Source organism: Phoenix dactylifera, chromosome 4, assembly GCF_051530095.1.
Source record: "Phoenix dactylifera cultivar Ajwa chromosome 4, Ajwa_hap1_PhDact_Kaust_v1.1, whole genome shotgun sequence".
Lineage (NCBI taxonomy): Eukaryota > Viridiplantae > Streptophyta > Magnoliopsida > Arecales > Arecaceae > Phoenix > Phoenix dactylifera.
Window position 1 is genome coordinate 5,797,634 of NC_143193.1, and position 21,734 is coordinate 5,819,367.

General features: G+C 40.9%; 1 protein-coding gene and 1 long non-coding RNA gene across 3 annotated transcripts; both read right to left on the minus strand.

Moving 5' to 3' along the window:
- Positions 1-9,935: 9,935 nt before the first annotated feature.
- Positions 9,936-10,260, minus strand: LOC149753615 (uncharacterized). The gene is made up of 2 exons (XR_016400409.1): positions 10,208-10,260; positions 9,936-10,111 (listed from the first exon to the last, which is right to left on the minus strand). It is a non-coding gene; the product is annotated as an uncharacterized LOC149753615 (long non-coding RNA).
- A 180-nt stretch (positions 10,261-10,440) lies between these two features.
- On the minus strand, positions 10,441-12,305 carry LOC148703452 (uncharacterized). 2 transcript variants are annotated; one of them, XM_089930344.1, is made up of 6 exons: positions 11,933-12,305; positions 11,655-11,852; positions 11,330-11,574; positions 11,043-11,246; positions 10,849-10,941; positions 10,441-10,751 (listed from the first exon to the last, which is right to left on the minus strand). In XM_089930344.1, exons 1-6 carry the CDS (start codon positions 12,096-12,098, stop codon positions 10,632-10,634), a joined length of 1,026 nt encoding a protein of 341 aa, XP_089786470.1. In that variant the 5' UTR covers positions 12,099-12,305; the 3' UTR covers positions 10,441-10,631. The 2 variants fall into 2 exon arrangements, with proteins under 2 accessions (XP_089786470.1, XP_089786471.1); XM_089930345.1 differs by having other exon boundaries at positions 10,447-10,751; positions 11,947-12,083.
- Positions 12,306-21,734: the final 9,429 nt, after the last annotated feature.

The following is a 21,734-nucleotide window of genomic DNA, read 5'->3' on the forward strand; positions in this document are numbered from 1 at the left end:
TAATACATGATTTAGGATGTAATACATAATATATAATATTATTGTTATTATAATTTTATTCATCGTATATTCATTTTGTAATAAATTACATAATATAATATATAAATAATGCTACTATAGCAATACCATATGGTTTAGGATATAATATACTGATATAGCACAATATTTTGTCATGTTAACGATATAATACATAACATATAATTATTGCATATATTCTAATTATGTAATAAATTATACAATATACATTTTATCATGCTAACTTGTTATTGGCGTTATATATTATATAAATGTGTAACTATAGTCATAGTATATTAATATAACATTATATTAAAAAATTTTATTATAGTGATTGTAATGTATTATATCATATCATATTATGTTTTATTTAAAATTTCTAGCTCTTCTAAGTGGAGGCAAAGTGGTCCTTTTATTGAATTTACAAGTTCTTAATGAATCGACAAAAAAAAAAAGGTTCAAAAAAATTATTTGGGATACTGTAAGTAGGAGTGTTTTCCTTATTGGTGGAATTGATTTTATTATGATGCTGCAGGGCATGTATCTTGGTGAGATTTTTAATAATTTAAATTACCATGTTTGGATTAGATTACTGGATCCTTTTTATATTTATCAAAGAGTATTGGGTGCATTAATTTAAAGTTAGAATTTAGGTTTTGAGTCAACCGAGGATCATTTGCCATTGTTGTTGAAGCCACCGACAAAATAATTTGAAGTAGAGAAAATGGTTTGAGAGGCTTACATGAGTTTAACAAATCAGTAAGAAGACTTCTGGAGGGTTTGCCTAAAGATTCTAAGAATTATGGTGAAGGAAGCTCCGAGGAAGATAACTGAGTTGATTCTACTCATAGGGGAGTTGATTTGAGACCTAACTCATTGTATGAGCTTGAAGTTAATCCTTATAAAAGATAATTTTATTAGAAATTTTTTAATTGAATTGTTAAGGAAACCCAGGGTTAACTTGGTTTCAATTGGATCTAGAATGTTTGGGCCTTAGAAAGGTGGTGAGGCTAATGCAGTGAGTTCAAATATGGCAGTTGGCTCTATGGTTAATCATAATGGTTATGCTCGAGGCAAAGTAAAGACAAGAAAACTCAAAAGTTCTGCTTCGATTCTACTCTAGATTGAAAATTTTGGGTCTTCTCTATTTTGTACAAATAGTATGTTAGTTAATAGTCATTTAGTAAACCATAGAATTTTAGTGGGTTGAGTCATTTTAAAGTTGGGCCAGTTATTAGTTTTCACTTGGAGGATGCTATGGTGGATGGCTTGATTTAGCTTTTCTGGAAAATAAGTTTTTATTGATGAAGGGAAGGAGAAGGTTAATTCTTAGACTATCTGGATGTGGTAGTGTTGTTCTCATCGATGGATTCTCCTATTGTAGGTGGTGTTATGGAAAATTTTTGGACATCTCAAATCAAGGGCCAGCAAGCTGTTGGTTTTTTGGTTGATCTTGTGTTTGGAATGTTTTGGCATAGGTCTCTTTTTTCTAACTTTGAAGTTCCTGCACCGTCAACAAATATCATTTTCTATTTGTTTGAAAGAGTTTGAGGTTATTTAATGTTAAAGAGTCAAGTAATTAAATTATGGAGGATGCTAAGTAGATAAGCAGGTTATAGCTCCAGAAGAGTGTCCCATAGTCATGCGCTCTTCTGCTTCTGCTAGTATCACGCCCCCGCCTGTGCGGGGCACGTAAGGCACCCAATGCCCACGTAGGGGCCACATGAGAGGAGAACATGGAGCTCCCTTGCCATATATTGTCCGGTTCCGGGGCCCCCGCGCGCGCGTCGCTTAGACCCCTTCCCGATTTCGTTTTCCATCCAAAACGCGTATGCAGGATTTGGAGACATCCGCCTCATATGCCCATGCTTTGAAATGAGTCTAGCCGATGTGGGATCTTTCATTCACCCATTCTCGGACTAAAGCCGTCCTCGGCTCTGATACCAAATGTCACGCCTCCGCCTGCGCGGGGCACGTAAGGCACCCAGTGCCCACGTGGGGGCCACATGAGAGGGGAACACAGGGCTCTCCTGCCAGATATTGTCCAGTTCCGGAGCCCGCACGAGCCGCTTAGACTCCTCTCCAGTTTTGTTTTCTACCCAAAATGCGTGTGCAGGATTTGGAGACACCCGCCTCATATGCCCATGCTTTGAAACTAGTCTAGCCGATGTGGGATCTTTCAGCTAGATAGAGATCAATTATGATTTTTTGTAGATAAATTAAAGAAAGAGCAATTGATGTAATTAGCAAAGAAATGTGGTTATATATGGGTTAGAATGCTGGTGTTTTTAACAAAAGACAAAGACTATCCAATTTGGCTTGTGGACAAGAAGGAGCAAGTCATATAGAGATATCCTGCCAAAAAGGAGGCTATTTGGGATCTCGAGAATGAGATGAGGGTTAACTATCCTTAATTTTTTGATGGCTCAATTTAGTTAATTTTGAGGATGAAATTATTTTTAGGACGGGAATGTGAGACCTGGGCCACTTGGCCCAGCGCCACCTTCGAAATGGACCAATTGAATAGGACCTCCTATTTGAGTTGGAGAAGGAGACAAACTTGGTCTCCTTCTCAACTTTGTGGAGAAAAGGAAACCCTAACCTCTGGCTCTATTAAAGCACCCTCTATGCTTTTCATGATGCGTCATCACCTATACATCTCTCTCTCTTCCTTTTCTCTTTTATTGTTTTTACTCGTCGATCTCGCGGTGTCGTTCTTGATTTTTCCTCGTCTCTCTCGGTGTCCTTCGTTCTTCCTCGTCTCTCTTTATAATTATCAGATCTATTCCTACCCGTATTAGTATTCCCACTCTAAGTAAAAAGTTTAATAAATATAGTGTTATATATATATTTGGAAAATCCTGGTTTGGATTGGATTTTTTGTGGATTCGTGGAGCAGCCAATTTAGGTTGGGCCCCTATCAGCCATAGTCTGCCTTGCCATTTTATGCGGGAGATGTTAACTTTGAAGGCTTTAAATCGTTGAAACAAGAATAATATAAATTGCAATACATCTGAGTCTGAAATTTCACATTTTGGTTTTCGAGTAATGGCTATTATTTAAGAACTCGATTTATTCTCTCTAAATAAGCAACCAACAAATGCCAAGGAAGCTGATTTAGATTCCTTGTTCATCCGTTATTGATCCTTAGTTGTTCATCTGTTATTGATTGTGGCATTCATCTCAGCAACAGCTGTTGGTTTAGTTTTAGCAAAGACATGAGATCAAAATGCTGGTTATGGAGATTAAGATGAAAATAGTTACATCTTGGGACTGCATCCCTATTGCAGTTGCCATATACTTTATCATGCTCAAAATATACAAAAATCAGATGGATATGTGCAAACTTTGGGTTCTGATTTCTGTCTGGCCGCTATGTGCATGCAGTTGCATGTTCATCCCATAATTGAAATGACATTGGTCAATATGATCAAAAACTGTATGCCATGGTTCACTTTACATACATTTATACTATTGGAGTAGGGTTGCAAGAAGGGAGGGAGAGAGAGAGAGAGAGTTTTGAAACATCAAAAGCTGGAAGAAAGTAAAAATTCACTCATCCCATTGATGTTGAAGGAACTATGACAATCTTCTTCAATGGCTGGGAGACATCAGTGCAGCCTGCATGGCTTAGAAACTCCAAAGGTGTGAAGATGCTCCCATGGCAGAGACATACAATGTTGATTCCATCATGGGTGTAACTCCGAAGTAACCCGAGGATGGTCTTAGCATCAGGGCCATCGCCCTTTACAGCAACATATGGCAGCTTATATCCGCATTCTTTATCTTGAGTATTGCCTTCTTTTATTGCTATCTGGTTGGAAGTAGCCCCTATGTGAAAAAAATCACTCTCCCCTACAATAGGAGCAATTAGAGAAATTTTTTTGGACAATTTAGGAGTTCAATTTGGTTCAATAATAGGTCCTGATTTGTAGAGGAGCTTGAATGGGGCAGAATCTAGATAGAATTAAGAAAATCTATAACATTTTATGAAGAGAGGGATAGAATCCAGAAATCTAGACATGAGGAAGAGATTTAGATTTGGACATTACATACAAAAGTAATGTTTATATTCAAGAGCACACAAAGAACATAAACTTTAAATATGTAGTCCAAATGAAACAAAATTTCATGATTAACTTTAGTGCCTGCTAGGTGTTGCTCTTATTTTCTTTTCTGCTTTTTTTTTTTTTTTTCTGTTTTCAGAAAACCAAGAAAAAAAAAAAGTGAGACAGAGTGACATGTATGATGATTTTTTTTATAGAATTTTTTCGTAAAATCTTTAGAGTTTTCAGTAGCAAGATTTATTGCTTGCAAAAAAGGAACAAATGAAATAAAAATAAGAAATAGCAGAAGTGTTGTGCAGATGCTAATCTTGAACATATGCATCAATTTCAGTGTGGTATTTTAATAATTTGTAGAGAAACAAAAACATAAAAACAACAATGGCGACATACTTTTTTTTTGTGCGTGTGAGAGAGAAGGAAATAGGAAGAAACCTAATTAACAGCCACAACTTGCTGATGCATGTTTCAATTATGAAATATGGGATTTTAAACACATCTAAAAATATGCAGTTAAGAATCAACTGACCCACAAAAACATGCAGGCAGATCAAGATCTTGAACATTCAGAAAAACCTACAGAAATATTAGAACTAGGAGACATACAATGAAGAGTGAACGAGCTCAGAGAATATGACAAATTAAAACATCCAGATTCAAGATATAAGGGGGAAAAAAAAAGTTGGAAAGAAACATGTGTACCTTGTAGTACCCCTTGAAGCGTGTATTTGAAAGGGGTCTCTCTAGTTGAATCTGTCCATGACTGAACCCCTTCGATGTTCGATACCACGCCATAGGTGATTGAAGGCACAACAGCAGAAGGTAGCAAAGAAGCTGCATTTCTCAAAGGCTGCACCTGGTTCAGATATGGTGTTGGCATCAATGGAGTAGATATGGTATTAGACTGGGGTTCCAATGCCACTTGTTCAGTTGATATGCCGATTTTAGGGGATGAGAGCTTGCTCAAGTTCCCATCACTCCCCTTGAGGAGGAGCCTTCTCTGCTGCTTCTCCTTCATCTTTCTCTTCGCCTCCTTGCGGCGCAGTGCACAGATCTCTCTCTCTTGCAGTAGGTCAGGTGGAACTTCGCCATCAATGTCGACGGAAGCATTTGGATTTTTGGAGTTTCTGGTGACAGTCAACCCAAGGCTGAGCTCTGTATTCTGCTCTTCTTCGAGATCCTTAGAAAGTTTCACTTGACCCGAGCTGGCCGCCATTTTTTTCTAACATACTTCCATACTTTTCTTCATTAGAGGAGAATGTGGAGACTAGAAGGGCAAAGGCTACTTTTTATAACCGCAATGTAGGCTCACTAAAACAGAATCCTCTACCGTTTGCACCGTAAAATACCATGCAATATTGGATAGTGGCTATCAACAGCAATATATTATGTATGATTCATAAAGCTATTTCGTTTAATAGATGTCCATCTGATCATCATATTACACTACACAACGCTGTAGTTTAAACTGTGCACTACAAAGGATTTTTTTTTTTTTGTTTTGTTTTTTTTACCAACCTCGAACCACTTGAAAGTCTGAACTTGAAATAGCTGACATGAAGTGACACCCATACTTTTCAGACCATTCTTGTGGGCCAATAGTACGTGCTCATCTTGTTAGGACTTACAGGAATCAGCTAAAAATATGACCTTCGAGGAGCACCACACCATGCTCGATATTTGTAGCAAGACCAGCGGCGTCACCAGGTGAGACGTTCGAACAAATTTTAGACGCATACTCTTACTTTTTCATTCACTTAAATGTTATACCAATCTGCATGTCGTCATGCAGGTTGGCGAGGATAACTGAGCTATAAAGACCTCCCACTTGTTCTGCACGTACCACTCCAACAGCATGCGATCTCGCCACGTGTGTGTTCGTATAACTGTGGCCCACTTTTTGTGGGTGTTTTTCTTCAGGGCTGTGGGGTCCATGCGGTAGTAAAATCCTCATGCAATAAATATTCTCACAGCTTGGGATTAAGATAAGTACAGAGGGATCTGAAGCAAAACGGATGATAAAATTTGAGTTTGATGGTAAGAGGCGATAAATACATCAGATCTATTTGAGTTTGAAACGCGCGGACGTTGATTAAATTTGAAAAAGACACACATAATCTGCAACTTGTATCGAACATTTCTTGATAGAAAGAGGGCCCAGTAGTGGAGCTACTACGCGGGTGGGCCCTCCCTCCTATTTTTTACCAAAATAAATGATAAAATATTCAGGAAACACCATGTGAGACAATGTGCTCTTGTAGAAAGAGAATGGAGACAAAGGAGGAGAGTTTGGTTGGTAGGTTTGTCTCCTGCAGGAAGATAATGAGCCCACATGTCAAGCACAGGAAGGAAGACGGAGGAAGTGGTTGTAATGGCCAGTCGCTCATTTGTAGCTAGAAAATTCATTGCGATTTACCTTTAGTTTTGGAATGTTGAATATTAAATAAAAATTAAATAAACATAAATATATTTTAGTGGGAGATTTTTGGGCAAGAGAACAGCATATGAAACTTTTCTTAATAAACAAGATTCTTATTTAAAAGCTTGAAAAAACTAAGAAAAAAGTTATGGTAACCATATATATCTAATTGGAAGCTATTGTATAACTTTCTAGTAGTTTCTTGTCCTTTTCGCTAGTTGTTTAAATGAAAGCTACTAGTGCAACTTAGCTGCTCAACCAAACTAAACCTTGATCTCAAACTACTTGAGGTTAGTTATATGAATTCTTTTCCGCCGTTCTACTTTATTTAGGATCGGACTTTCTCAAAGATGGAGCACTATCAAGTCATTCATCTATCTTCGTCCCCTTCCTTCTACATGTACCAAATTACTCCTTCATACAGATGCATCTCTTAGCCTACATTCCACATATCCAAATCATCTAAATTGTCTTTCTCTTAATTTATCCTTAATTTGTGCTATCTATATCTTTTTAGGTATGACTTCATTTCTCATTTTATATTTTCTTGTATTATCATATATCCTTCTTGACATTCTTATTTCAGCCACATTCATTCACATGTTATTTTTTAACCATCCAACATGTTATATCATAAACTATAACCGGTCGTATGACCATTCTATAAAAATTTTCCTTCAATTTAACAGTATTCTATGATTACATAATATATTAGTTTCATTTTTCTATTTTAACCATCCTACTATAACCCTATAGATAACTGTTGCCCAAAGAGACAACCCAAGAGGGGGGGTGAATTGGGTTTGGATTAATTATTGACAAATTAAAAACTATGATAAGTAAATAATTAAATCTAATGCAAGCAGGTTAATTAAGCTACTTGATGAGGAGATTGGAAGAGACAAATTGCCAATGCAAACACAAGAAAATTTTATAGTGGTTCGGAGCCAACCCTTGCTCCTACGTCCACTCCCCAAGCTTCACTTGGGAGTTCACTATAATTCCTTGGATTACAGCCGGTTGTTTTACAAGTTCACAACCCAACTTGTTGTTTTCGCGAGATCACAACGAACTCGGATGGTTTTCACAGGCTCACCGATTAGAACCACCCGATTGTTTTTCCGGAATCACAATCAAATCCTTACACCGTTGGTTTTATCTTTGGCTCACCAACAAACCTTACAACCCTTGATTCAATCTCCTGATTGAATCAAGTAAGAAAAAAAGTTTGGAAAAAGATACAAGGAAAGCTTCTTAAAAAGCAAATATGAATCAATATGAATAGAGTAAAGTTAGAAGCCCTCAAACAGATTTCAGAAGAGGAAGAAAAGACTTCTCGAACTCTGAGTCTCTTCTTTGAGTGCACTGAAGATTCGATGTCAGAAGAGGAGCCTTAAATGCGAAGGAAAAACTTCTAGGAATGAATTGAATGCGTTTCTTCCTTCTTTTGCTTGTCTTTTCTCTCAATGGACTCTTGGTAGTTGGAAATGCCTTAATGCACAGATGGAGTAACTCTCTCTTTTTCTAGTATTGTTTACTCTGGCTATTTAAACAGTTCCTTTTGAAAAATAGCCGTTTGACACTGATTTGGGGCCGTTCTGTACAGTCTGCATATCCTGACAATGTATCTGTTGGGGTCGGAGTCGACTCGCTCGATCTGGAGTCGACTCGGCTGTTGTGAGAGTCGACTCATGCTTCACTGGAGACGACTCGCCCATTGTTCAAGATTTGAATTAAAGTGATGTCCCGTCCTCCCGTCCTGGAGTCGACTCGGTCCAATCCTGGAGTCGACTCGCCAAGATCTGGAGATGACTCGGTATTTTGGAGACGGCTCGTTCTCAAGATTCTAGAGATCTATTTTTCTGCATTTTTCTCTCGAGTCGACTCGGATCCTCTTGGAGTCGACTCGGTTCTCAGAGCCCGAAAAACTGATCCTCTGTCTGTTGATTTGAGCTGCCTCGGAGTCGACTCGCACTTTGTTGGGGTCGACTCGGCTGACTTGGGGTCGACTTTGGAATTCTCGGAGTCGACTCGTTCACAGGATAACTGAGTTTGGTTTTCTGCCTTTCAGTCCGCTTTCCTCTGAGAGTCGACTCTGGCATGATTAGGAGTCGACTCGCCAAACGTTGGAGTCGACTCGCATCCTTCTGGAATCGACTCGGTAACAGGGTCTAGAAAATACCTCTCTGTCTTTCTATCTGTTACTCCTTGGAGTCGACTCGGATCTGTAGAGAGTCGACTCGTCAAGCATCGGAGTCGACTCGAAATCTTCTGGAGTCGACTCGGTAACAGGGTCTAAAAACCATCGTTCTGTCTTTCTTTTGTTACCCTCTGGAGTCGACTCGGAACTGTCGGGAGTCAACTCGGCAAGCATCGGAGTCGACTCGATATCTTCGGAGTCGACTCAGTGACAGGATCTGAAATTCATCTTTCTGTCCTTCTGTCTGTTTTTAGTCGGAGTCGACTCGTAGTGTACCGGAGTCGACTCGAGCTTGTGCCAGAATCTCTAAAACACTTAGAGTCGACTTGCAATCTCCCGGAGTCGACTCGAGCTTCAGACTTTGGCTCAATTGAGTTCAACACTTAGCCAAATTACTTTGAACCAAGGCTCGATGATGCCGAACCAGATCCAGGAAGGATGACTGCGGTGATGATGTTGTACTTATGGTGAGATGAAAGAGGAAACGAAGGAGGAGAAGAGAAGGAGAAAGAAGAAGAGAAGAAAGAGAAGGGAGGAGGAGGAAAGGAGGGAAAACATGGGAAAAGAAAAGTCTTAATTCTTCATTAACCCTAATCAACATAAAAGTTTCCTATAAATAGGGCCCAATAAAAACAATTAAAATAAAACCTCCTTACACAAAATAATTCCCAATAAACCCAAACTACACAAATAAAGTCCAACAATAATAAAATTCACTACAAGAAAACTCATCTTTTCCGACGCTTTTTATAATTTTTACCGACGCTTATAAGCGTCGGCTAAAGTTTCCGCAACGCAAACAGAAGCGTCGCAAAAGCGTTGGCAATACCGGAGTGGCAAATGTTTTTGCCGACGCTAATAAAAGCGTCGGAAAAAACTGGGCTTTCCCGACGCTAACGAAAGCGTCGGCAAAAACAACATTCGCCGACGCTTTAAAGCGTCAGGAAAGCCCAAAGGAAGCCCAGCTCTGGGTTTTCGCCGACGCTATAAAGCGTCGGTAAATGTATTTTTACTGACGCTATAACGACGCTTATATAGTGTCGCCTAAAGGATTTTTACCGACGCTTTGTAAGCGTCGGCGATGGCGTGCCAGCCCGTGCCAAAGGGGGTTTTTAACGACGCTTTAAAGCGTCGGAAGTGGATTTTTTTTTAAAAAAGAAAAACAAAAACATATTAAAAAACATATTATAGCAATATGAACCTGCATTACATTTACATCAAGACAAACATACAGATCATTCGAAACATTCATATTGTCATATAAGATTAAATTTACATAAGTTTAGAATTACAATGTATTTTGAAAAATATAAGAAAGATACATATAAAACTCATTAAATAACAGTCTAAAAAATATTAGGGACCGCATTCAGCCCCATCATCATCTCTGCGAGCTGTTGAAGTATCAGGAACCTAAAAAAAAAAAACTTTAGAAGTCAGGAATATGAAAATTATTAACTCATGCAAAATAATAATTATGTATAGTCATCAATACATATAGTTATTTACCTGAGGAGGGAGAAATCGCTGTAACATAGATGAAATATGCTCAAGCTGAGACTGCAAAGTTTGTTGGTTTTGCTTCAGTTCTGCCAACTCTGCCTGATGGCGATCCTTCATATCTTTAATTGTTGCCCGAAGTCTACTAACTTCTGCATTGCTACTGCCTTCTCCAGCATTTCTTGTATACATGCCCACTGCAGACAACTGAGTGGGAGTAACTCCAATGCCATAACCCCTCACTCGACCATAACGCTCTGGGCCCAATAATTCAGCGAGCACCTGAGCTTCGATATGACTGGTCGCGTCGGATGATGATGACTCTCCGACGCGCTCTGAAATAAGAGTTGTTGCCCTGTCCTATATCTCTCAAAAGAAAAAGTCAAATTAATGTATGCCAATAATAGAACTAATAATAATATCGTTGAAAGATTCAAAGATGAATACATACAACTATATTTCTTGACTCTTTCCGAACAAAACTGCCATCTCGGTGGGTGTGAGTCATCTTATAAAACTCCACCTTACCAGGCTCCCTCCCATTATCATCCATCTACAACAAAAAATATATTGGCAAGCTAGTTATCTTGATACATGCTATATGATAGAGTAGTTAAAAATAGTTTCAAAGAGTTTCAAAAAAAACTTACGAATTCAGCTCTACGCCTAGCATAACTCATCGAGCCTGAAGTATGAGGAACAGTCTGAGAGGCTCGTGCAGCTCTACCAATGTTGGAATATGTCTTCCAAAAAAAGAATAAACAATATAATATATTTAATGTATAAATTTGTAATATATATTATTAGTAAATACAATCTAAAGTATTGAAAAAATATACACAACCTGAGCTTTCTCGGAAAACCAGTAGTGGACAAGCTCCCTCCACTGATGAGGGATTACATCAGGAGGACAAACATGGGCAACCTCCTCTTCTGTCATACCATCGTGCTTCCAGTCCGCCTTTAACTTGGCCCTATATTCTTTCCACTTGCGGTTGACGGACTTCAACACCCAATCATGGCTCTCTTTAGGAAGCAAAAACTTACGCTACACCAAAGTAATTAAAGAATATTATAACAATATTAAATCAAAAAATAAAATTGTGATAGTAAGCAAATTCAATTATTTACCTCAATAACTTTAAGAAGCTCAACCTTATGCGAAGGAAGCATTTCATTCCATTTCGTATAGTTGAGCGGACACAACTGACCATTCCGCGCAACCGATCCTAGAAAAGTCGATAAAATGCTTGCAGCCCTCTTGATGGGCTGTCCCAGTTCATTGCAATGGACAACGATCTTCTCATCCTCATGTAGATTCCACACATCCCGTGCTCGAGTGGGTCCTCGTGTCCTCCTCATTCTCCCCAGTCCATCTATAAAAATAAAATAAAATATATATTAATTAAAACATTAAAGGCAAATGATTTAATATATAAAATGTAAATCAAATTACCCTGGATATGCACGTCATCCATGTCTGGACAATCAGCAGGTGACACATGCTCAGACTGAGACTCGTGTTGAGTATGGAACTCGTGCTGAGAATGGGACTCGTGCTGCTGGGACCGTAGGAACTGATCGGAAGAAGATCCCACGGATGTGTGCTGAAACTCAACATCTCTGAATCGTTTTCCTCGCGGCATGTTGTTACCTAGTATGCACAGAAAGAATCAAGGATTTTCATCAAAAGAAGAATAAAAAAAAAGGATTGAAAGCCTGTTGAGCTGGCACCTGAAAAACTGCACCTGAACACTATAATCAGATACAATTGGCCCAACGTATAAAGAGCGTGCAATGTGAAGCTCGGATTGCAATGTAGACAATGCTTTGAGGAATAGAATGTGATGACTGAATGAACAGGAGCCCTCTTGTTCAAGAATATCCTCTTATCAGACATGACAAGTTAAAAGCAAATATCCATATATTATTTAGGAAAACAAAAAATATTACACTATCTTCAATCAAAATCTAGGATAAAGAAATGTTATATTACAAAATGTAAAATAAAAAAAATACATAAAGTAATAATAAATGAACCATCCCAGTATTAAATAATAGCAGGAAATTACTTTTGTCATCTACACTTAAAACCTAACAAAACCAAGAAAATATAAAACACCATATGGCTAGCATCGTGATAAAATAATTCTTGTAAACGACCACAAATAAAGAAGCATCATTTTTACTACTGAGGGTGAGTATTGTATAAGTAAAACCAATTGACGTCAATAAAGAGTGACCAACATCGACATTTATCCTCTATGGTGTGTACTATGATGGCAAACTGAAAGCAACCATGATTTTCCCAAAATTCTTAACAAGAGAGTAGCATAAAAAGGAGTTAAAAACGTATGTGGCCAACAAGAGAGTTAGATATATTTGTGATTTGTACTTCAGTTTCACTGATTGATAGATTTTTAACATTAATTCTGTATACTCTAATTGCAGATAAATGTGACCATGTTTCTCCAGTTTCCTTACCAAGGGAGAAGCATGACAGAACAGATGGAAATAAACAAACACGAGGTCTCAGTAAAAGCAAACAATAGGCTTGTAGCAATATGTCCACAACTTATTAATTCATGCAGTTACCACCCAGGAAAAAAGAGAATTAAAGAAGAGTTCATTAACAAGCATGAAACTGGATCCTTAATGAAAAACAGGGTATCTTTAACAGACATTGGAAATGCCAAACATAAAAAAGATGAAGTTGACTACATAAAAACAAGTCAAATACCTATTTTGGTTTCAATGCATCTTCAGAAGATCCTAACTTTATTCTCTATAATCTCTGCAGTTGTCTTGACATGATATAACGGAAATATGAATCCATGGACTTTGACAAAATACATATTCAGGCGAATCCTCTGTGTGTGTGTGTAACAGGCCCCCATGCAAGCAGAAAAGTACAAGAAAAAATGTCAATTAATAAAGAAAAAAAGGAAAATAAACAATGAGCTAAAGAATCAAAAGGACAAGAGATGATTGTATATATAGACACATGCACACACGCACACACGCACACAGCTGTTAAATGTGTCAGCATATGAAAATTCATCAACTAACCTTCAAGTTCTCAAGATGTCGCCATAGCTCTTCATCATTACCTTTTAAGAGTTCAGATAAACGTGAAAGCGTAGAGTGAATTCCCACAGAGCTATTATCTAATTGTTGACAGAAATGGTCCACAGAATCACTCATCACTCCTTGCTTCTAGAAATGCAGCAAGAGGAATTACAAATTTGAAGCTTCTTATTTCTCTAGCTTGTGATGTATGCCTCAGGCGACAAATGCATGCAAATGTCAAGCAAGGATCTGAAAGAAACTCTCTCATCGAGTGCATGAGATACAGGTTCTGTCAGAAAGATCAAACAGTATCATTTGCTTTTCTTATAAAGCATCTAAACATTTGTCCTCTATGTATCTCCAGTAGAATTGGGTACAATGGCGCTCACTCCTTGAATAGAGACGAGTGAATTATGTTACTTACCGTCTAGTAAACCAAATAATATAGTAGAAAACATATGATGTTGATGAATTTTGGCTTCAACAAGCTTACATATGTGGAAGTGCAATACATCCCTATTTTGCCCTCTTTCTTGCTTATCAGTGAAACTAAAATGCTCACTTTCTGGGAATTAATTGACCTCTTCACTGATGAACAAATACCAGTTAAAAGAAATCCGAAAGAAAAAAACCAGTCCATGTTTCTTGAAGCCGCATGGACAAGAATCAAAAGCAAGTTCTAGTACTCTTTTACGTTTTATCTAATCGCATGGCAGACAGTTTCATCAAAGCCCAGGGGTTATAGATCAAGTCTAGGTCTAGTTTGGACATTAGAAACTAGAAATAATCCAGAAAAATCAACCAATTTGTGTTTCTTGAACCCCAAGTTGAGAAAGGGAACTTTGTGATATGAGGAGAAAAAAATGTACATGAGAAAAGAAAAATAACCTTGAGAGCAGAGAGAGCCTGTTCGATTTGATCGGCAGAGAAACCTTCGAGCGAGAGCTTGTCGTGGATGGTCCGGAGCCTCTTTCCTTTTTGAGCTCTCGAAGCGGTGTCCGTACTGGTGGCCGGTCGCTCGGCGCCGGAGACGAGAGAGGAGGATGCGGACGGTCGCTCGGTGCCGGAGAGGAGAGAGGACGAGAGGAGCTTGGCGGAGGACGTCGCTCGGCGCCGGAGAGGACAAGGGTCGGTCGGTCGCTCGTCGTCAGAGAGGAGGGAGGAGGAGCCAGAGGAGCTAGGGTTTGATCGATTGGGATGCAAAATGAGGAGGAGGGGGGCGGCCGCTGGTTTTGTTGTGAATTTGACTTTTGACGACGCTTATAAGCGTCGTTTTAGGCGGAAAATACGACGACGCTAATAAGCGTCGTCTATTCCTAAGAATTGCCGACGCTAAATGAAAGCGTCGGCAAATGTATGAGCGGTGAAATTTTTACCGACGCTTCATCCTAGCGTCGGTAAAAAAGAGTCGGAAAAGGCCCATTTTCCTGTAGTGATTGCAAACAAACCCAGAAATAAAAGAAAATAAAATGCAAATAAAGTTGGGAAGACTAAACGGCAGGGTGGTCAGCTCTGATGTCCCTATCAACTCCTTCTGGGTGGGAGAAGCTCGACCCCGTCGAGTGCAGGTCTGGCCAGCTGTCGTACTGCTCCGGAAGGTCAAGGTCAAGGCGTTGCAACTCGGCTCGCAAAATTCACGTCACATCCGATTCGGGTCGACCTTTCCACCGAACAAGGTAACGTTGGTAGCTTCCTCTCATGGTAGATATAACCTGCTCATCTAATATATGTTCTATGTGTTCTCTGCGTGCATGAAACTTTGGAGGTGGAGGCTCAATAGCAGATGATGGGTCAAGGTAATTAACAGAGGCGGGTGTATTAACAAAAGGATCAGAAGGAATGAATGTGGACCATTTGTATGGGACTAAATCTTCAATATTAAATGTCGCACTAATCCCATAGGCTTCAGGAAGATCTACAACATAAGCATTCGAACTGATTTTCTTTAGGACTTTGAGCGGTCCCGCACTACGGGATTGCAACTTTTTGAACGTTCCCGAAGAAAGTCGTTCAGGTCTAATTCTCACCATGACAGAATCTTCTACATTCAACTCTTTATAACGTCTGTGCAAATCAGCAAGGAATTTATATTTTAAGTTATTAGAGTGAATACGTTTGCTGATTTTCTGATGCAATGAATGCAGGTGTGATGCAAATGATTGTGCAGACTCAGAGACTCTATGTTGATGAGACATGGGAATCAAGTCTATGGGCTGCCTAGGTTTATATCTATTCACCACTTCGAAGGGACTCATGCCTAAGGACTTATTGACCGAACTATTATATGCAAACTCGGCGGTCGGTAACACTAAATCCCAAGTCCTAGCATAGGCCAACGAAAATTGTAATTTAGTGCCAATCATGTGCCTAAGAATTTTCCTAAAGGAGCTCACGAATCTAACATCTCTATCATATGTAATAGATTTTGGAAGGTCAGGAGGTCTAACGACTTCATTGAAATAAAGTTTGGCAAATCTAGAAGCATTAGAAGTCCTAGGAAATAGAAGAAAGGGAGCCATATTTGAAAAATGGTCCACAACCATAAATATGGAATTGTGCTTGATATAGGTACTAGGAAGTCCTAACACGAAGTCCATACTGACATCTTGCCATGGGATCGTGGCACTAGACATAAAATCTAAGAGGTCGTCCAGCCTAGGAATGGAAAAATGATACTTAACCGTGAATTTATCAATGGCATGGCTATCAATGCACATCCTCCAAGAGTCATCTTTCTAGGGAGTGAGGAGTGCAAGTACAACACAGGGGCTCAAACTCTCACGAATATATCCTCGGGTGTGGAGTTCGTCAACTTGACGTTGCAGTTCAGTGTGCTCGTTTGGGTTGAGCCTATGATGGGGAAGATTTGGCAAGGATGCTCCGGGAACGAGGTCAGTCGCGTGCTGGATGTCACGCATCGGAAGAAGTATATCTGGAAGATCCTTAGGAAAAACAGAGTGAAACTCCTCCAACAGGGGAACTACTGCTGGTGGGTGCTCAAGGTTCGACTCTATACTGATGGCTCTAGTCACAAGGGCAAACACAGATGATTGGCTTTCGATATCTTTCATTATCTCTTTCGAAGTAATGATGTGAAATGGTTCATCTTTTCGTAGAGTGGCACTCTTCTTTTCAGGGGCAGACTCTCTAGGAGGCAATGAGTTCAGTATAATTTTCTGACCCTGGAACATAAAGCTACACAAATTCGAACGCCCATGAAGTGTGACGTCCATATCGTATAGCTAAGACCTCCCTAGGATGACTTGACCTACATCCATCGGAATGCGGTCGCACCAGATTTCGTCTTTATAGGATAGGAATTGAATCGGGACGAGGCATCTTTCCAACACCGAAAGAGATGTCTTATCTACCCAAGCTACTTTATATGGATTGGGATGAGGGATAGATTTCAGGCCGAAGCGGGAGACAACTCCGGAAGCAATGGTATTAATACAACTTCCGCTATCAAATAGGATTTGCATGTTTTATCATTGATCTTAATGAGTGTGTAAAATAGGGAGGTCCTACGCCAATCTTGTTCGGTCTTAGTCTGAGTTAGAGTGCACCTAACCACATGAAGCCTAGGGTTTGGGTTATTTGGATCAGTGGGCTCCTTTTGGGGTTCAAAATGGAGAAACTCTAACCCGGTCTGTTCATCTCCAAAGTCTTCTACAAAATCCTCAATGTTTGGCTCATAGACTTCTTCAACACATTCATTCGCTTGAGTCCCGACTTCTAGTTCAGTCATGAGATAGGTCTTGGCATTACACTGGGATGCTATATGGCCAAATTTTTGGCACCTAAAACATTGAGTTTGGCTTCTAGAAGGAGGATTGGGACCTAGTATGCCCTTTTCTTTATGGACAAGTATCGGGGATGTCCTAATCGGTGCTTGGCTAGGGCCGGGCTGGTTAGAAGGATTGGGAAACTGCCTGGGTTGTGGGAGGTAGTTTTGATTAGGTCGGGCTCCTGGGGCCATGGGTCGAGGGTCGGTACGCCTCACTATAGGGGCTTGTAAGAAACTATCTACATCTTGAGCCAACTGGTATGCTTGGCCAAAAGTAGTAATCTCTCGGAGGATTAGTTCTTTCTGGATCTCCTCGCGGAGTCCTGCCCGAAACCTAGAGAGAGTAACAGTCTCCTCTTCGATTACACCGCACCTCATATGAAACTCCTCAAATCGTGCAATGTAATCAGCAACGGTTGATGTCCCTTGAGTTAGTTTCTGCCACCTATCCATAAGGCGTTGTCGGTAAGAGAATGGCAGATACTTCTCATTCAGCTTTTCCTTCATATCCTCCCAGGTAGTGATACGAAGAAGCCTTTGGGTCTCATGCATATGTTCAACATTATGCCAATACCAGTGAGCTTGCCCAATAAGCTTCATTTTAGCGAATCATACTTTTCTATCGTCAGTCATTTCGTACCACTCAAAATAGTTATCCATGGCTGCTCTCCAATCAAGGTACACACTCGGCTCTAATTGACCAGCAAATATGGGGGCATCTACTCGTACGGTACGAAGTAGTCGCTCATCAAGATCGTACTGGTGCTCAGGAGGAGGTTGGTTCCTAGGGGGATGGGGAAAAGCTACAGGTGGTGTGGTCAAACCAAGCTCGGGATAAGCTGCAATTGGGGTTGACGATTCAGGAGTCCTAGGGTGTTGCACTAAAGCACGGATCTCTCGTTTGAATTCGTCTTGATCAGCTCGTAATGCAGCTAATTGTCCCAAAATATCTTGTAGAACTCTGGGGTCCATGGTGGGTAAAGGGGTCTGAGAGTCAGTGAGGAGGTACTCTCTACCACTACGGGTTGGCATGCAGGGACTACTCTAGTTGGTGATATGATATGCAATGCTACTAATGAACACTAACTTACCAAATGCAATGCAAGACAACCTACTAATGCAATCTACTATGAATTCGGAAATCAGTAAATTTTCACAAAGATAACTTAAAATTAAATATTACTAATTTGTACTTTGGTTATTTCAGAGTTAAAGTAGGAAATTAATCACTATGAGAAATTAGGTTGCAAGCACGTATTACAGTCATTCTAATCCTAAAGTAATCTAATCGACGGATGTTGAGAATTATCCTGTTGCTAAATTATGCTAATTTAATATTTAGATTTAAATGGTGGGTAGGATGGGTGTGGTAGTAAATGTTCTAGGTTTTGCAGTTTGACAAGAAAGTAAGTTTTCAAAATAGGACCGTCATGCAAGAGAACTAGAACATAATTAGATAAACAAACCCAAAAGAAAGAACAACCTGTTACCTGTGGTGGATACAGTCAACCGGAAGCGTCCGTTGTAGAGTCTCGAGTACGAAGTTGGCGCCGAGCGCGGCTAGCTAGAGCTGTGGTCCTGGATCTGCAGCACAAGGGGCTTCTGGGCTTCTGGAATGGACTGAAAAATGGCTGAATCGGGCATGAGACAGGACCTGCAGCTGCTAGGGCCTGGGCCGCGCTCAAATGATAGCCGGCCTGGGTCAATACAGGAGCAAGAGCGGCTGGGGTGGGCGACGCGCTGCTTCCGTGGGTGGTACCTGCGGGCCCGTGGTTTGTGTGGGACGAACCGGGAGGAAAGAAAAAAAAAATGGCTGCAGTGGGAAGGATGGGGGGCCAAGGGGAAAATCAGAGTGGGAGAGAAGTGTGAGACGTCGGGGAATGGCGGCCGAAGTCGGGGAGGTAGATGGAGGAGGTTGTTGCAGCGGCGACGGTGGCGTAGTGGCGGCGAAGGGAGGGCGGAGCGCGAGGGCGGAAGCTTCGGCGGCGTTGATGGCGAAGGCCAAAGCCGGTGGCCGCAGTCAAGGAGGCGCTGCGGTCGGCCAGAGTGGCGGAGCAGAGGAAGCGGCAGGCGGATGGCGGCGGAGCGACGGCGGAGGCGGAGCTCGAGGGAAGAAGTAGGAGGGGTTGGGCGGCACGGTGGAGGCAGACACCGAAGAAAGAAGGGGATGGTGGCTTCGGCCGGTGGAGCGGAAGCGGCGAAGGGTGGGCGGCGCGCGGCGGAGCTCGGCGGCGGCACGGGTGGAGCGGCGCTCAAGGGCGGTAGCACAGCGTGCGGCCGGAGAAGACGAACAGAGGTAGGGTTTTTTTTTTCTTTTTTCTTTTTTTTCTTTTTCTTTTTCTTTTTCTTTTCTTTTTTTTTCTTTTTTTTAAACTCAGACCCGTTAGGATTCGGGTTAACGGGTTTGACCCGATCCGATACCCTTTACGGACCCGTCATGTGCGGGTCACGTGAAACTTTTTTTGTTTTTTGAAGCAGAACCGGGCTAACGGGTAGAGATGGGCATTGGGGAGAGCCGCCCATGGCCCGGCACAAAGCGGGCCCCGCTTGCTACAGTAATGGGCCGTGCCTAGCACGGCCCATAAAAGGGGGCCGGGCTGGGTTAAAAATTTCTGGCCCGCGGGCCGAGCCCGGCACGGCCCAAAGGGCCTGGGCTGGCACGATTCGTGGGCCAAGCACGGCACGGCCCGCGAGCCAGCCCGGCACAGCCCATAAGGGCCTGGGCCGGCACGATTCGTGGGCCAAGCACGACACGGCCCGCGAGCCAGCCCGGAACGGCCCATAAGGGCCTGAACCGGGCCTGGCATGGCTCATCCCCCTTAAAAAAAATGGAAATAATTTTTTTTAATAAATTAATAAATATTGGGAACTAAGAATTTATTAATATAAAGCCACCTTAATGGTGGGGGGTTTGGCATAGACCCCTACCAGTTTATTAATTTAAATCAAAATGGTACATGAAGGGAGGTTTGGACCTTGGTCTAACCTCCAGAATACAATAAGAAAGGAGAAAAAATAGAGATGACTCACTTTAACAATTAAAAAAAATAAAAATGTACATTGGAAACTAAGAATTTATTAATATAAAGCCACCTTAATGGTGGGGGGTTTGGCATAGACCCCTACCAGTTTATTAATTTAAATCAAAATGGTACATGAAGGGAGGTTTGGACCTTGGTCTAACCTCCAGAATACAATAAGAAAGGAGAAAAAATAGAGATGACTCACTTTAACAATTAAAAAAAAATAAAAATGTACGATTATAAAAAATTAAGAAATAAAAATAAATGATCAAAATCTTACTAATCATCAGTATTCACTATTCAGTAGTGTTTGTGTTAGAACCCGCCCATGCCGCAGAAAAATTTCAAAAAATTCAGATGGCAGCGGAAGAGGCATGCGCGGGATCAACCGTTCATCGCATGAACGTTGTTCAAAAAACCGTTCGTAGTTAGATAAAGATTAAAACTTTTAGAACCTTTAGAAGATCAGATCTTCACCTTGTGCGGATAGATGATCACCGCAAACTGGAGTTCGTGGTTTTAGGATGAAGGTTCGCTTGAAGCCGCACAAGCGTCCGGCCTCTACGGGTATCCACACGAAGCAGAGGACTGATCAAAGCTTTCTTGTCTTCCCGGGGTGCTAGCTCCCTTACAAAGACTACTTTAGGTGGCTGATGTCTTCCCTTTGAATCAACCCTTGATTGTACTTGGGAGGAGGAAGGGATATGGAACATCCAAGGAAGAAGATCACCAAGCTTTGCAGCCTTTATCTTTTCCCTGCGTTGGAAGAAGGAAGGGAGGAGGAAGGGAGCCGTCAAGCTTCTTCTTTTCTTCCTCTTTGCATGCGGCTTGAAGACCAAGGGAGGAGAGGGGGCGACAGCTGAAAATAAGAGGGCTTCACATACATTAGGGCGCCGGCCCTTGCTCCCCTTTTAAAGCCATGTAGGGCTCCTACAATTTAGGAGCCCTAGACTAACTTCCTAAGAGGGGGCGCCGGCCCCCTCTCTTCATGCCGCACCAAGAAAAGGAGAGGGGCTCATGCCCCTCTTATTTGGTTAACCTAATCTTCCTCCAAGGAGGATTAGGTGTCCCTCTCATGGTTTAGTCCTAATCTAATTAGGCTTGAATCAATTTGGTTCAATCTATACTAGTTCTAATCCAATTAGAACTTGAATGAACTATGACTCAATTGAACTCTTCAATCCTAACCCAATTAGGAGTTACGTTGATTCATTAGATTAATAATTAATTAGGACTTAAGAAATTCTAATCCAATTAGGACTTATTTAATTTTAGTCCTAATCCAATTAGGACTCTAATTTGAATCCGAAGTCCTAATCCGATTAGGACTCTAAAAATCCTACTCCAAGTAGGAATCCAATTTTAATTCAAAAGTCCTAATCTAATTAGGATTGTAGGAAACCTACTCCAAGTAGAAATCCCAGTTCTACTCCAATTAGGATTCCCAGTTCTAATCCAATTAGGACTCTAGGAATCCTACTCGAAGTAGGATTTGTATTTAAGTCCAATTAATTAATTCCATTGTTCCTTCTTCAACTGAATATCAATCGAATTGATTACTTGTGATTCCTAATCACGATTCAACCATCGGATCGGTCAATACTTCTAGTGTGTGTGACCCCATAGGTTCTATTCTGACTGGTAGTGAGATATATTA

What these genes read in the sequence shown, in the direction of transcription:
- LOC148703452 (XM_089930344.1), bottom strand. Translation starts at nt 12,098, where the DNA reads ATGTCTGATAAGAGGATATTCTTGAACAAGAGGGCTCCTGTTCATTCA. An exon ending in GTTCAGGTGCAGTTTTTCAG is followed by an intron (nt 11,853 to 11,932) that starts GTGCCAGCTCAA and finishes TGTGCATACTAG; the next exon opens with GTAACAACATGCCGCGAGGA. An exon ending in GGATGACGTGCATATCCAGG is followed by an intron (nt 11,575 to 11,654) that starts GTAATTTGATTT and finishes TTATTTTTATAG; the next exon opens with ATGGACTGGGGAGAATGAGG.